The sequence below is a fragment of the Apostichopus japonicus genome, chromosome 16, assembly GCF_037975245.1.
Source record: "Apostichopus japonicus isolate 1M-3 chromosome 16, ASM3797524v1, whole genome shotgun sequence".
Taxonomy (NCBI): Eukaryota; Metazoa; Echinodermata; class Holothuroidea; order Aspidochirotida; family Stichopodidae; genus Apostichopus; species Apostichopus japonicus.
In genome coordinates this window covers 15,567,542-15,579,035 of record NC_092576.1, presented here as the reverse complement: position 1 = coordinate 15,579,035, position 11,494 = coordinate 15,567,542, and the positions used below count along the sequence as shown (strand labels likewise).

Here is an 11,494-nt window from a genome sequence, read left to right as displayed (position 1 = left end):
GCTGTAACGACTTGCCCGAAAAATATAACCAAAATTCGCGCGTTCAACATATTAATGTACACTTATATAGGCTTTTACAATAGTATGGCGAATTAGTCCGGCAAGCTTAGAACTTTATTTAAATTACCAAGGAGATTTTTTGTTTGGCAACTATTCATTTCCTTGAACTACATCATTTCAATATAATTTCTTTCAATAGGTGCCCGAAAAATTCTCAGCATAGTGCCCGAATTTTCACCAAAATATTTGGTTGCAGGGCTGCAGCCACCCAGCCCTATACCCCACGCCTCCTACGCCTAGGCAATGTGTGAAGTATATGTACAGTATTACAGCAATGTCACGACCATTGTAAAGTATACTGTGTAAGAAAATGAACGGCTTTAGTAATGAATAAAGACACAGAGGATGTTATTGTATGACATTCATGATTTAGTCCTCCAAAAAAAGTGTAAAAGAAATCCTTCTCCAATGCCAAAAAAATCATTTAATAAAAGAACAAAGCACTGTGATCCCATTAAAATTTAAGACGTTACTATTACGCACACTTAATATTATGTAATGGAACGTATAGAAAACCATCAACCGGAAATATTAATACGTATTTTTAGTTTGAACAATCAAAAGAAAAAACTTGTGTTTTTGTTTACTTAAGAAATTAAAAAAAACATTGTTTCGATGTTAAGATTAGCCGGGAAGCTGTTGTTAATATTGGTCTTGCGAAGTCTTAGACCAAAGGTATGTCGGCTTCGTAGGTGACCCGTATTTCGTTGACTTGAACACCGCGGTAGACACCTCGGAAGTGAGAGTTGGTGCTCCTCGAACCGTCGTCATATACGGTAATTAGTGTAGCCTCATACGGTACATCGGCAGTATAACGGTTGCCTACGATAATAGCAGCTTTTGAAGACCGCGGTTGAACGGTTGTTTGAACGCTGATCGTATCTGAGTGAGACTTGGTTTCGGAACCGCCCCATTCATGAGAGTAAGAGGCAGTCGTAGAAACTGTGACCTGAAAATGAATCAATGCAATAGATGAAATGTTTACCTGGAAATAACTAATCCGTAACTGCATCATAAGAACAGTGACTCAAGGTATAGAACATGAGCACGAAAATCCGAACAACATTATTCACCTTCTTGCATTGAGAGTTAACCCCCCCCCCCCCCCCATTGAGTTACACTATCCACCTTCGCCTCTCCCATCCCCATTACGCCTAAAGAAACGATAGAAATAAATGAAAGAAATGTGGTCCTAGTAATTAGTTGGCTTATAACGGTCCTACCCTAAATTCACTGTATTTAGATTTCACTTGAGGTGTTTGGTAATTACCCTACCTGTTGTTGTTTAAGGTAAAAATCTAAGCTTGAACTTCTTGAATTTCTAAGAAGGTCATTAGCATATAAAGATATATATATATATATATATATATATATATATATATATATATATATATATATATAGTGATTACTCACCCCGCCTGATGCAATGAGAGGCACCCCTGTTGAGATGGTAGTCTCAACGCCAATTTCGAGACCAGCGGTGTTCCCCCAAGAGTAAGTTTCGTCGAATGAGTAATCCAACTCCCGTGTAGCTTGCTGCTCCGTTAGTCCTTCGTTTACGACTACAGTTCTTGCGATGTTATCGGGCTCTGTGCTAACAATCGTTCGGTCATTGAACAAGTACCTAATACTCTGGAGGATGTACTGCTTAGCAGGTTTTCCGATTACGTAATTGGTAATACTGGGATTAAGAACGTATGGTAGAACATTCATACCACCGTGGTGGGCGATTGTAGACATGGCCTCTACACCCTGTCCATTGCCGCTAGACATTGCTTTGAAGACGCTTACATCCCTATTAGCCCCGCTACCTGCGTCGTTCCAAACCCACTCCCATCTCCCTTGAACGGTGTACTCGGCACTCACGCATCGAAAGTCATTGCTTGGAGGTTTATCATGGTGATTTCTGACGGCAGCATGGCCAAGCGCCCGATACCCTGGGGGACACAAAGGTCGATAGAAAGCGCCATCCCAACGTGCTCCGGAACCTCGGTCGTTCCATACCTGAGCGAAATCGTAGGCCGGACGTAGTGAGTTCGCTTTGTGTTCCTTGACAACGTATCCTTTGGCGGGCCTTCCTCCCGGGACGGCGATGTCTCCCAGAGAGTACGTATTCGAGGGTCCTCGGCTTCTCCATACAGCAAGATCTCGATTAGCCCCACTTCCCCCGTCATTCCAAATTTCGTCCAAGTCAGTAACTTCGAAGACAGTGAAGACGTAGGTATCTGGTGTTAGCGTCACCAGCTGGTGGTTGATCACCTGTTTGCCGTCCATCAACCGCGGGGAACCTCCAGGTAGACTATGTGTAGCAAATGAAGTAAACGCGTTCGCGTCTATTGCGAAAACATTTGACTGCGACACACGATTTCCGTATAAGCCTGCATCTAAATTAGCTCCGGACCCTCTGTCCAGCCAGATAAGTTCATATCTGCCAGTCACTGTGTAACTTGATTTGACACACCTGAAACAACAGAGTGCAATGTAAATTTAGGTGTGATGCAGAAAACACTGCATACCAATGTAAAATATATTTCACCAAATGTATTTACTATACGTTTGAACACAATATAGCTTATAGACACAAATGAAAGTAATTATGGTTTGTTACTATTGCTACTGGAGGTATAAATTACAATTCTCTACCCGTTACAAGGTTTGTGATTGATCCCTTTTCATTGTGAAGGCTATACTTAAGAATCAATATGAAATTCGACTAACCTATGAGTCACACAATCGCTGAGTTAAGGGACTACACATAGCCCACCGTGGTGGAGTATAGAGTATCCTATATGAAATTCGACTAACTTACGAGTCCCAAAATGACTGAGTTAGGGGACTACATAAAGTCTACCGTGGTGGAGAATATAGAGTAGTCTATATGACATTCCATTGGAGAACTGAAACGTACTTTGTACTTTTAGTTTCAACGTGTCTTACAACAAATTTGCAAAAGACCAGACAATGTTGGAAGTTATATTTAACGACCTGTTATTTATATAGAACATTTTTGAACGAGTTATTCAAGTTTGGGTGCAACAACTGATTGACATTATTAATTAGGCTTAGATTGATGAACTGACGTCATCATCAAGTATGGGTCGTAAGGAAAAATTCCAGACACTTTTAACATAATTTAAATATATATCAATGTCTCGAAAACCGAAATTAAGGTTTAAAAAAGCTAATATTCAGTTAATACAAGTTTCTAGCTTGATAAACTTAAGTCTATGGCATATTAACACATGCGATCCTTGCAAGACTTTCTCAAGAGTCCAGTATATGGTAACACTAACCTGTACTTGCTGGCGTCGGGGTAACTACCGTAACCTAGGACAGCCACGTGACCTAAACATGTAAATCCACCAGGTGGATTCATTCTCATGATACGAACGTCATGGCTACCGCCGCTGCCTCTATCATGCCATATCTCAGTGAAGCTGACTGGTGCGGCCAGGGACCCACCGGTAATTTCCTTAACCATCGCGGCTGATGTGCTGGGTCGGTCGTGGGTTGCAACGGCAACGTCACCAACGGCAAAGTAACCATGTTCATTATCTATGGGACGCCAAATGGACATGTCTCGATCAGCCCCGGTACCTCTGTCATTGTAAATCCATTGGTACGTTGTCACTCTTTTGAAAACGATTGGAGGGCTTGTACCTGAATAAACAAAGAACAAAAAATTATTTGATACATCTCAGTTATAACCCCAATTGGCCTCCACTCCCACCAGAATTTAGGAGGTAAAACAAGGAAGATATCAATTTATGTAAATTTACTACATTCATAATTAGTCGGAATTTGGGTGTGGGATGGAGGGGGGAACTTCCAGCCTGGGGATGTGTTACATTCAATCTGGTAAGAATTAGACCACTCAGATGGACATAAGTCGTCTTTCCATATTTCCCGTTTTCCTATACCTAAATTGATCAAATGAGAGTTCGAATATTGGCCCCAGTATCGTCCACCTTTAAAATCCTGTGACCATCACTGCTCGGTGTTTTGGTAAATAAAGCAAACGACAAGGTTGTAGGCTATATACTTTAAAACTTCGAGAAACAGACGAGGCCCTAACTGTTGTCTACTGCGCATGCTCAAAACAACTATTGAATATATATCATGAAAGCAAAATCAGGTCCCACTAAATGTTAGGTCACCTGTAAACATCTAGAGTTTTAAAAACTCGAAAAGCTTGATATTGCCTTCTATTTGCGAGTTTCCTTTATTTAATGCAATGAAAGACCTATAATTATTGTTGTATTATAGTGGTGTAAAAGGCTTCTCGTGCCTCCTAAAACTCGCGTATTGTGTTACACATAATGTAGCTGCACTGATAGACCATGTAGTTGGCGTGTTCGTCACTCAAATTGAAACCATTCTTCAATCACAATTTTAATCCCATCCAAACGGGCAAAATTGCTAACCTCAAATTTGTATTTTGAGACACTTTCGCGGATTATTCCAGCCATTTAAAGGGAGTGGAGACTCGAACACAAAGAAATGTCTGATGCCGGTAATCTGACCTAGTTTCGAAGGAGGTGTAACAGAATTGTTAGACACCACCATCGATCTCGAGCTTGATACCGTCGGTAATTAGACCAGGGAGTTGTTTCCATAGCAACTCCCTGATTAGACACTAGTGTACAGCTAATACATGCAGCTACGGTCAATACCCACAACACAGTATACATATGAGCGATGAACATCTCAGCAGGGAGATGATGTGGAACTCCTTGATCTCAGGTCTAGATAAAAGATGACAAGGTATCACGTTTCATTACTGTCTGCATATTGTAGCGACAAGAAGAAAACTTCACTTTCAAGCAACGTAAAGCTACCTTTTGTATCAGAGGGCGCCACGCGGTTTGGGGCGAGTCTGCAATGCCTTTAACACATTTATACAGTCAGTCAACGTCAACGCAATATAGCGATGTTAAGGACATTTATTTCTCCTTGATTCGAACAGTTTAATTGCTGACGTTTACAAGTGCAATGATTTCTAATTGGGGCGGTATCTGGTCAAACCATTGATGGCATCACATAGCTGTTGGAGGATTAAACTAAACCATTGAGGAAAATCAGCGACATCGTCATATAACAGCTTAATCTTTAAAAAGAGCAGTTATCCCTTGGAATTTACCGTATACCATCATAAGTTAAATTAAATGCCTAAGTCAAATAAAGTCAATTTCAGAATGGAAATGCGTAATTACTATGTGGACACACAGGGACGATGGTTATTAACATTAAAGGGATTGTTAAGTTTTATATGTAGCTATAGTCCAGTTTTATATGTAGCTATAGTTCAGTTTTAAAGGTAGCTATGGGTCCAGTTTTCAATGTAGCTAGAGTCCAGTTTAATAGGTAACTTTAATTCCAGTTGTATGTAGCTATAGTCCAGTTTTATATGTAGCTATAAGTACAGTTTTAAATGTAGCTAGAGTCCAGTTTCCTATGTTGCTCTAAGTCCAGTTTTATATGTGTCTATATGTCCAGTTTAATAGGTAGCTATAATTCCTGTCTTATATGTAGCTATATAGTCTAGTTTTATAGGTGGCTATATGTCCAGTTTAATAGGTAACTTTAATTCCAGTTTAATGTAGCTATAGCCCAGTTTTATATGTAGATATAAGTACAGTTTTAAATGTAGCTAGAGTCCAGTTTCCTATGTTGCTCTAAGTCCAGTTTTATATGTGGCTATAAGTCCAGTTTAATAGGTAGCTATAATTCCTGTCTGATATGTAGCTATAGTCTAGTTTTATAGGTGGCTATAGTCCAGTTTCGTTTCAAGATATTCAGCTAAAGTATTGTCTGTCGTTTCGTTACTTTTCGTTTACTTCCCTTTTCATAATACAATTCCAATGTCTTTTACACCAACAATTACACACGCAAAAGTGTGGATAATCTGAATTACAAGCAAAGCCCCCCCCCCCCTCCAAAAAATCAATCAATAAATCAATAAAATCAATCAATCAATCAATCAACAAATAAATCAAATAAATCTTATAAAAATAGGAGAGAAATAGAGGCGGGAGAAAGGGAAAAAAAGAATCAAAGGAATCAATGCACATGTACAGGGTAAACACATTCTTAAACGAAGATAAGAGACTGCTTTAATCCAACCAAAATCTCATGAAACAAAGGCCTTCATATGCTTTTTCAAGAAAAGTGTTTCTTTAACATTAGTGTCAAGTAAATTCCACAATAGAGCATCAGATAATTCTTACTGATTTTCTATTTCTATAACATAAAGGCTGCTCTCCCGGCCTCCGTGAAAACATGGCTATTTAAAAAATACCTCTATAGGAACACACAATACCATTGCTATTGCACAGTGGAAGCGTATAGTGATAGGCCTATAATGTGTACACAAGAAAAATCGAATGATGAGACCTTTAACTAACATACAATAACAAAGTTTCTGTCGAAATTGCGATGCGGGATATTTAGCTGCAGACTAGTTACCCTATATATGCAGGCCTGGATGGCAGGCAATGCAAACTGCTGCCAAGGTATACAACGCTAAGCGTCCTTGAAAATGTTATATAGGCTATGCATACCCCTACGAATGTCGGAAATCAAGTAAAACGAGCGTCTAGGCAAATATGCTAGAATATCAATTTTGTTTTGCAACTGATAATAATTTAGCCCACTAAATGATGTTTGCATATTAGGGAGACGGCCTTACCGAAATGTTTGAATCCATAGAGGAGCAAGTATACTCCGAGTTGGAGGGTCAACAATAAACTAAACGAGGGCACAGTACGCTGTTACATGTGAAACTTTATAAAGCCACATTAGACAAACCTCAGTGAATGACAAAGACTGATATACACTGCAAATCGACTTGATAATGTTCAGGTACAACATCTTCTTGAACATTTTTATGGCAATTTAAGTCTACAAAAGCTGAAGCTCAGTGAAATATCTTGCGAAAAATTGCTGCATTTTTTAATTGAAAAGTACCTAACAGTAATGAAACAACCAAGATGCCATTATTGATGTGTATATAGGTTGATGATGCAGGTGTTTGAAAAATAGATCAACACGCTAAACGATCTTGAATTTAACTTCCCAAAATATGTTTCTCTGTATACTTTCTGACTATTTTCCAATGCACGTATCAGATTAGTCCAAGTGGAAACTGTTATAAGTATATACAAACTTGCTAAATAAAAGTTAACCTGGAAGAAGAAATAGATAACCTCTCCAACCCCCCCCCCCCCCACCGGCCACCCTCCTAAATAAATTGAATATAATCCTTTGTTTTAAAATATGTCAATTAGCAATAATTGACATGCTGTTTCTAATATTTAACAATATATATATGCTTTTGCTTTTGCTTATGCCGTGTAGGATGCAAGCAGTTCGAAGATTTTGCGTCCCTGGCTAAAACAATGCGTCCCGGACGCAGAATTCACCAATTCAAGCACCAACTCCTCCAACACCTACCTGCACCTCTGTTATCTGGTCAATATGGATTGATAAAATTGTAATGTGGAATTATGAGAATTTGTAAAGGGTTTACTTAGTTGTAATTATAGTTTCCGTTATTGCTACTTCATCAAATTTAACATTGCGAGAGTACAAGTGGTGACGATAATCATATTTTTTCCAAAGGCTACCGTCAGTACCGTTTATATGAATGATAGTAAAGATGGGGCGATTTTCTCTGGAACGTTCCTTTAAGGTTAAGGTTAAGGTACATACCTATAATTTTTACAGTTAAATCCATATTTTGAATTTAAAATTTTTACTAACTCAACTAAAACATGTTTTGTTTTAACTTCGTATGAACGAAAAAGCCCCATTGGATAACGTTTCATCATCAATTAAGTGTCCTGGACAAATGTTGAAATTGGTTATAGGTCGAATCACGCTCGCTCATTCAGCAGTAATATGAAATGTCTCATTTTTTTAAAGAACAAGCGATAAAGACATGATAGCATAAATAGTCTTGGCCAAATCGTTAGTTTTACTCTTTTTCTCGCGTGCAAACTGTACATGCCTCAGAGTCCGTTTCTGCCTATACCACGAATGTGCTTGCCCACTGTGTATTTTATATGCCCGAGGATCTGTCCGATACAAACCTAAAAGCGTTGCAGCGGGCGTTCTATGGGAAGTGCGGCAAATAGATACGGGGAATAACTTTGTAAAAAAGAAAGGTACACTAGGCTGTACAGTCTAGGGTCTTAACAAGACTAGATACCATATTGCTACACAGTTATTTAGCGTTATAGCTAACTTCCAAACTAATACGGTAGAGTGTACAGTCCATTAAAAGTGAGAGCAACAGTCAGAAATTAAGTTTATAACAATAATGATAACAACTTGTTCTTAGAAGAAACCTATGTTATGACAATAACTTACCCCATGGATGTATTTACAACATCCCTTTTTTCCATGGATTTGTAATTTTAAAGGAATTTGAAAATGTTGTTACTTTTCATCGACAATGAAAAAAGAAAACAACAAGGCAAAAGTGAAAAGAAGAAAATATTGCCACACAGTCATTTTTTTTATTGGACGGCGAAACATTTCAAAGGGAGGTTGTTTACTGTATGGTATCTTAAGAACGAGGCATAAGAGCTGTCATTTTATTGAAACTTGTGAAAGAAACCCACAAATCTTATTTGGAAGAGAGAAAGAAACAGGAAAATAACAATAAATACTTACTCTGAACCAGCATGGGGAGTACCACGGACACCAGGAGGAAAACCACCGTCTTCATCTTTCTGTTGTTCAAGTCTTTGTCTTTCCAGGTAAGAACAATACATCTATTCTTCTCACCCCTGAGAAATGCTTAAGTTGATTCGCTGTCGTAATTTATATACCCTCGAAAAATTTATAGCAAATCCAACGTGATCTGGGATTATACCAGCACTTAGGGTTTACCCCCATAAACGTATAATTATTATTCAAACTCACGCCATTTTTCTTAATTAGAACCAATCATATTTGAGAATGATCAGCTGTTAGTTATATTGACTGCACACGTGTGCCACTGAATATTGATAGGCAACAAGGAAACTGCGTCAAGCTTGAACTCCAGCTAACACTGGCAGTAAATGTTCAGTTACTTATACTTTAAGAAAATATCACCATAGAGAGGGCATTATAGGGGTATGTGTATATCCTGGGGCACGGGTTACTCCGTTGGCACAGGAATATGGAGGGGACCAGGGAAGTTATGGGATAAAGAAATGTGTATTCTCCATTTTACGATGTACACCACGAAGGGTATGGAACGCGAAAAGGGCAAACATTATTTTGTTGCTTAAACTAAGTTTTTTTTTTGTCTAAAGTAACGTTGTTATACTGCTGTTTTAACCATGTTGCTGTTCCAATTCACGTTGATGTCTGAACGCACGTTGGTGCTTAAACTCACGTTGATGTTTAAAGTAACGTTGATGCCTAAAGTCACGTTGATGTCTAACCTTACGTTGATGTCTAAACTCTCGTTGCTGTCTAAACTTTCGTTGCTATCTAAAGTTTCGTTGTTGTCTAATCTGACGTTGTTGTCATCGAAGCTGTTCAACAATTGATCTCGCGAAATTCAACAAACATCACCAGCCTACTAGAATGCGTTATACCTATTACTATTACAGGCTAGTGTCATAATGGTATTAGTAGACTACACTATAAGTGCATAGATATTTCTACATCTACTAAGGCCACCTTTTGTTATCTACTACTGTAGTAATACAGTAATATAAGAGATTTTGTATTGGCATAAACTGAAAGTACATTGTTTGTTTAGTACTGTTCTAAGAATATTAAAATTCAAGAGTCAAAAGTTGTGTACTAAATACCATTTCAGTACTGTTAATTGGATTTTAAAACTTGCGTCCACGGGACGCAACATCTGAAAAATGTTTGCCTCCGCTCAGTATAAACCTCGCGTCTAGACTGCATGCTGTCCTCCATGAAAAACGAACTTTTAAAATACCTAGCTCTACAGGAAATACGCAATACTTAGTTATAATGACCCCTGTCAATACGCTGGATTGTGTACAAGGGAAGCGTATAGTGTGATATGCCTATAATGTGTACAAAAGAAATTTAAAACTAATATACAACAATTTACAATACAAACTCTAACAACTCTAACTGTCAAATTGTGAAGCGGGAAATTTGTGAGTGTCTCTAAATAAAATAGCAGCATAAGAATACTGCACCTCAGTCAAACTGTTTTAACTGAGCCCCTTCAATAATTCGTATAGATATGAAGTGAACGTCGGAAATCAAATAAAACGAGTGTCGAGGATAAAATGCCAATTTAATTGAGCCGTTAGCTGATGTGCGTACATGCTGTGATTATCGGCAATCAAGTAAAACGAGTGACAGTAATATTACTAGAGAAAACAGACGGTTTTCGTCCCGATCGAACACCAATTGCGTTTATTGTATGACCTATTTTTACTAGTGTAATTGTAAAGATGGCGATCGTATCACTGCCTGTATACTTTGTGAATGCTCTACACAATATAAAGGACAGATGCCCTCAGTGGCTGAGCGTCCATACAGTCAGGGGGCGTATTTCCCCCCCCCCTCCCCCACCCTGACGGACTCAAATGGACTGCTGGCGCCCTTTTCAGCTTTTAAGCACTTTTTACTTATTCGCGATTATTGACTTTTTCATTGCGCTCTCATCTACCTATTGACATTTGTCACATTTTGTTGGCGATGACACCTATTTATTATCTGCAAATTAGCAAAGGCCTGGAAAGGGTCATTTCCGGCGATCTAGGGAGTATCTTGACTCCAAAAAATTATGTTCGCTCCGCGCCAACCTGTGGTGGCGCTCCGCTTAGATAGTGTCGAAAGCGCCCCTACAGACCATTATCGACCCCCCCCCCCCCTGACCAATACCCCTAGCTCCGCCACTGGATGCCCTCCAGTTCCCTACACACCCAACAAAGAAATGGAATAAACTTAGGCAAATAAACGTGAGTTATTCCATCCGCTATACTATGCATCGTCGTGCATAAAAGGTACCCACCTGGTTGAGTTAAGTTACACGGAAAGAGGGTATATTATAACTCAATAACCGCGCAGGTATCTTGTTCCATCCGCTATACTATGCAGGTGTGTTTAAAGTAATGCAGTGCTGTTTAAATTCACTCATCACAGTTAAAAAGCACACAGTAGAGGTTTTGCATGGTTAACGTTGTATTAATGAACATCAACTAAGGTTACATGATACATGGGTATAAGATGACATAAAAACTGAAGTTGAATAGCATTGGCGGTGGAGGACTAAATGATCTTCAATTTCTTCACGCATTCCACACTTTCAACATGTTTTAAAACAATATTGTCATCTTTCAAATACAAGTAATGAACATGGAGGGAAAGCAACGGCAAGGTAGATCAGGTGACTGTCTTGCATCTATGAAAGTCTTCATAAAATGTATGTTTTCCTACCCACCCA

At 38.8% G+C, this 11,494-nt stretch overlaps 1 protein-coding gene across 1 annotated transcript; it reads right to left on the bottom strand.

Moving 5' to 3' along the window:
- Nucleotides 1–407: 407 nt before the first annotated feature.
- Nucleotides 408–8,893, bottom strand: LOC139983530 (uncharacterized). The gene is made up of 4 exons (XM_071997148.1): nucleotides 8,737–8,893; nucleotides 3,354–3,720; nucleotides 1,474–2,521; nucleotides 408–1,009 (listed from the first exon to the last, which is right to left on the bottom strand). The coding sequence occupies exons 1-4, from the start codon at nucleotides 8,789–8,791 to the stop codon at nucleotides 725–727; spliced, it is 1,755 nt and encodes a 584-aa protein (XP_071853249.1). The 5' UTR covers nucleotides 8,792–8,893; the 3' UTR covers nucleotides 408–724.
- Nucleotides 8,894–11,494: the final 2,601 nt, after the last annotated feature.